Source organism: Aphanomyces astaci (genome assembly GCF_000520075.1).
Source record: "Aphanomyces astaci strain APO3 unplaced genomic scaffold supercont1.308, whole genome shotgun sequence".
NCBI lineage: Eukaryota > Oomycota > Saprolegniomycetes > Saprolegniales > Verrucalvaceae > Aphanomyces > Aphanomyces astaci.
In genome coordinates this window covers 4,177-8,692 of record NW_009798571.1, presented here as the reverse complement: position 1 = coordinate 8,692, position 4,516 = coordinate 4,177, and the positions used below count along the sequence as shown (strand labels likewise).

General features: G+C 48.8%; 1 protein-coding gene and 1 pseudogene across 2 annotated transcripts; both read right to left on the bottom strand.

Moving 5' to 3' along the window:
- Positions 1–748: 748 nt before the first annotated feature.
- H257_19011 lies at positions 749–820 on the bottom strand (annotated as a pseudogene). Its single transcript has one exon. The product of its transcript is annotated as a tRNA-OTHER (tRNA).
- A 385-nt stretch (positions 821–1,205) lies between these two features.
- On the bottom strand, positions 1,206–4,477 carry H257_19010 (hypothetical protein; the record flags this gene model as incomplete). The annotated part of the gene is made up of 6 exons (XM_009848167.1): positions 1,206–1,610; positions 2,167–2,245; positions 2,949–3,125; positions 3,239–3,322; positions 3,624–3,993; positions 4,342–4,477. 6 exons carry the CDS (start codon positions 4,475–4,477, stop codon positions 1,206–1,208), a joined length of 1,251 nt encoding a protein of 416 aa, XP_009846469.1.
- Between the last annotated feature and the right edge of the window lie 39 nt (positions 4,478–4,516).

The following is a 4,516-nucleotide window of genomic DNA, read 5'->3' as shown; positions in this document are numbered from 1 at the left end:
GGAGCGTACCAGCCTTGTTTTGCCGTCCAGCACAAAGGACAGGTCCGGTCGAGTGGTGTCCGGCGCGCATGGTGGTGACCGGCGTGCATGGTGGTGGCGAATCTGTCAGGAGGCGAGCGAGACCCATGGTCCGGTCAATGTCTTCGCCGCGATGACCGTGCGCGTGTGACCGGGTTCATGCGCAAGGTCGCCGCGGCGCGGGCATTGACGGCTTGATGTGCTGCTACGGCAAGAGGATGAGCCTGGCATACAGGTAGAGTGAATGGCAATCGCTACCTCATGTGTCCGGTGTCGCATCGTCGGACCTGGACGGCTGTGCGCAACTGTCGCCTGCCCAAAAGTCTGTGGTCGGCCGCAAAACGTGAAATGAGTTCGAGTGGTTTTACTGTTTGACTCGATTTACTTTTGACCAATGGAATTGCTTTCCTTCCTTTGGAATAATAATATTTCTCGATAGACGATCTTGAGAAATATCGGACAGGGATGGACGATCCTGAGAAATACCCTTATCATTTTTAAGACATTCCTCCGCGAGGGCCGACACTAGAACCACATGTTAAGGAACCGCCAATTGTAACGCGCCTGCTCCACCAGGGGCGGTGTGTAATCTTCGGTTTTTACTTCGCTCAACGCTTCATACCTCGTGCTTCGACCGATCCTCTTCGAAGTTCGGTCCCCGTCTTCGTACGCGGCCCTTGTTATCCGGATTCCCCAGGGGAGGGACGGATAAATCCTTGCGGAAATTATCCGGGGAAACCGGGGATCGAACCCACGACCTTTGACTTACGAAACCGATGCTCTACCACTGAGCTATTTTCGCTCCCCTTCCCCCATTAATGGTATAATTTGGGTGTTGTGAAGGTATGGGGGTATAACTCCTGTGGGGAAATTAGACATTCGTTCGAACAACACAATGCGATACTTCTTTCGTTCGGTTAGTACATTTACGTCCGAGGAGTTCCGATATTCAGCAGGATAATCTGAGAACTCGTCGTGTTACTAATTACTCTAAGTGGGACAATCTCTTAGTACGCTCAAGACTCTGTGCGGAATCACACGCTCATGACACTGTGCGGCAAAAACTATCTTAGTATATAATTCACTAATCTAAACCAAGTGATCGATGCAACGGTTCAAAGTGGTTACCTTGCAGGTAAAAGCAGCAAGCACTTAGACCACTAGCTTTGAATTCAACCCCCCATTGGTCAGTCGAGTCGGAAGAAAAATGCGCTGGAGGTCATGTCCATCAAAAGTGTACTTGTCAAAGCTCGCGCCATAAACGCGAAAACAAAGATATCTCGATCCAAAGCACGGGTGAGGCCCATTATGTCTGCTGAACACCCCCACAGAGCTTCAGGCAGGAACTCATACGGGTGAATGGCAGCCCGTGCAACAAACAACTTCTTACCGCTTCCCGCATACCACCCGGGAAGCTTACTGAGGTGCTTAAGCACAAACGAATTGTTGTCGTACCAAGATACATCAGATCCGCGACGACACATGCTGGATGCTAAACGGATGCGGATTTCGTGAATGTGCTTGATGACAACGGGGTCAGCCAGTTCGTCCAAGATGAGTGTTTGCTTCTTGTAAATGCAGCAATCTAAGCTCTAGAAGAGACAATGCCCATTGCCAGGAACACTGCCGCGTTTAAACCCCACGACTCGCTCGTACTGACATGAACATTCGTCGGATGGAATTGAGCACATCATTTCAATACTACCTATGTGATCAATACGAAGTACAAGCAAAGTTCTAAGGCAGTTATATCGCTTGACGTCGCTTGATATGAAAGGTTGATGCACGTCATACTGTACCTGTAATGGTAACTGACATGAACACATGCTTTCACGGCTAAAAAGTGCGGATGTACCATGCAGTTGTCACGATTTCGATATCATAATGACCAATAAATGTATTGTTGATGTCATAATTTTATTATAGTGTCAAGTGAGATTTGTCAACGAACATTGGAATTTAATATTGCAACAGTGAACGTCAGGAGGGAAAGGGGTATTTCACGTCTGCACTATCTCCTCCGCCCACAGGACGAATATGACGCTGCAATATAGCTTATATTGTAGCTTAATGTTGTATCCTAGGACTATTCGTGTTCGATTTGGTTCACTGGGTCATGAGCCTTTGATGTCGACCCGAAACTCTTACAGGCCGCCCAAACATACAGTACCGTAAGTCGCTGTCGTCGCAGTTGTCATCGTCGCAGTTGTCGTCGTCGCCACAGTTCCTAAACATGTTAGATGCGATTCATTTCCTTGTATAGGATGGTGTTGATGAACACCGAGGAAGTGTTGGCTACGAGTAAAATTGGGAAATGACTGCAGAACGACGACACTTTCATCCGCATAAATTTACCGTACGAGTAGTCGGTTGGCTGCTGTGTTAAACCTAACCCGTGTTGCAATTCTCATTCTTCAATTTGCATTGTTCGACGCACTTCGATTTTATTCGACCGCAACTTATCCAGTTCTCGGCCCACTGGCCATTAGAGCCAAATCTAACTGTAAATCGCCAAACGAAAGCACGTGAAGAATATAATCGAATTTCGTAGTAGATGTTGACTTCCGACATTCGGAGTACTTCAGTCAAAATAGAATTAAATTTTCTTGTCTCAATATAGTTTATATACAAGTAATGTTTATGGATGGATATTCGACCCTTTGCGCAAGTGTTTGCGCAACCCCTGAAACATGATATTTATCGAGTTTTGACGGTACTTTTGGTTTTGAGGTCATGGACTCCGACACGATGGAGTCGAAGGTGCAGTACGATGCTCACTCAGCATTAATCCAGCGTCGTGGTCAACCACAGCGCACGAACGACCAATGAAACCAGGTACGCCACCCATGACATCGCGAAAGGCCTTTATCAATGAACCATTGCCAAGCAGTAGAGCAGTCACACGCGAAGGGACGGATGGCACGACAGACCTGAACGTCACAACCACGACAATGCAACCAGGTACGCCACCCTCTGCACCACGATAGATCACTCTCAAAGAACCATAGCCTACGACGTCCGAATGCTGCGTGCGAAGGCCCGAGACCAAGGCCGAGATGAACGACAAGGTCACAATGGTAGGAGTCAATTCTGCTCCATACATGCTGCTATATCACCAATATCACCTGTTGCACTGTGCAGGACACGTCGAGAGTCAAACATCAAGGCCGTCGAAACACCGTGCGTGCGCCACACATGTATTTTTTGTATGATAACTCACGGCGACACAGAGGACGTGGAAAAGGACCGATACAACGTGAGGTAGCTCATTCCGTCCATGCGCCGCGCTTCCCATTCGTCGTTGCTTGTAGGATGCCCACAGACACGGCAATTTTTTTGTAGCACGCCAGAATTCGGCAGAGCTGTCATTTGGGTCAAGTTGGGAGATAATGTACTCCGTTTTGTCGGAATGCTTGACGAGTGCATTGATAATTCTCTTGGCTTTCGAGAAATTCGACACATCGCTTGAGTTTGATAGATCTCGTGACTTGACAAACCTGAGAGGCGGTATATGATCGGAGGGTACTCCACGCCACCACACCATCCACAACTCGGACAATTTACATTTTAGGAACCGAAATTGAGTGGGAAATCCACGACTGAACTCCGGTGTGGAGGAGGCATCTGTCGTCGTACTTGATTCGGCAGGGACCATGGGATCGACGCTCAATCGGGACTGTTGCAAATCACGGAGAATGCTCTCACGGAGCTGAGAGAGCCCTTGATGGAATGCACCGGTTGTCAGCTGAGAGCTTCCACTCATTCCACCCTGTGCCATGAGCTCACCGGCCACAATCGCAGGCATTTCGTCCAATTTATGCTGTATGGTCGTGCCCAGCATTTTGACTTCGTTCTCCAGCGTCTGAATTTTGTCGGATTGGGCAACATGGGGGGGGATTCCGGTGGCCATCATTTTCGACACAGGATTGCACATGACACCAAGCAACACCTCGTCAGCCAGGTCGACTAGCAGACCTGACGACCACACAAGTGAAAACAGGAGAGGATGAGAGGGGCTGAGGTGTTGTTTCAGCCAAACACGATGATGAACCAATGATGCCAAAAGAAAGAGCATGGTTGTATTAAACGTTGGCGGATAATGGCTGTCATAGCCGGGCACGATACATTTCCATTGCTCCACACTCAACACCGGGCCATGGAAGTGAGGGGTGTAGTGTAGCAAACGAAGCATCATTGACGTTGAGACCTACATATAACCGAAATGATCGTTATCAATCCTGTAGCATATAGAGGAGTGGAATACACCTGCGGATGCTCTTCCTACGAATTGATCACCACACGAGCCAACGAAAATGTATCGACCCTGGACTCCACCCAGGCTCCATCCAGCGCGGAGCCAAACCGACACTGCCTGAGGACCGCCTGTCGTATTTGTCAGAGCAGTGGCCACACCTTTGCGCAGAGAATGCGTTCCAATCTCTGTGATGTTGAGCCCCATGGACAATATTGTGTCCTTGGAGGCGGAACAAGTCGCCGA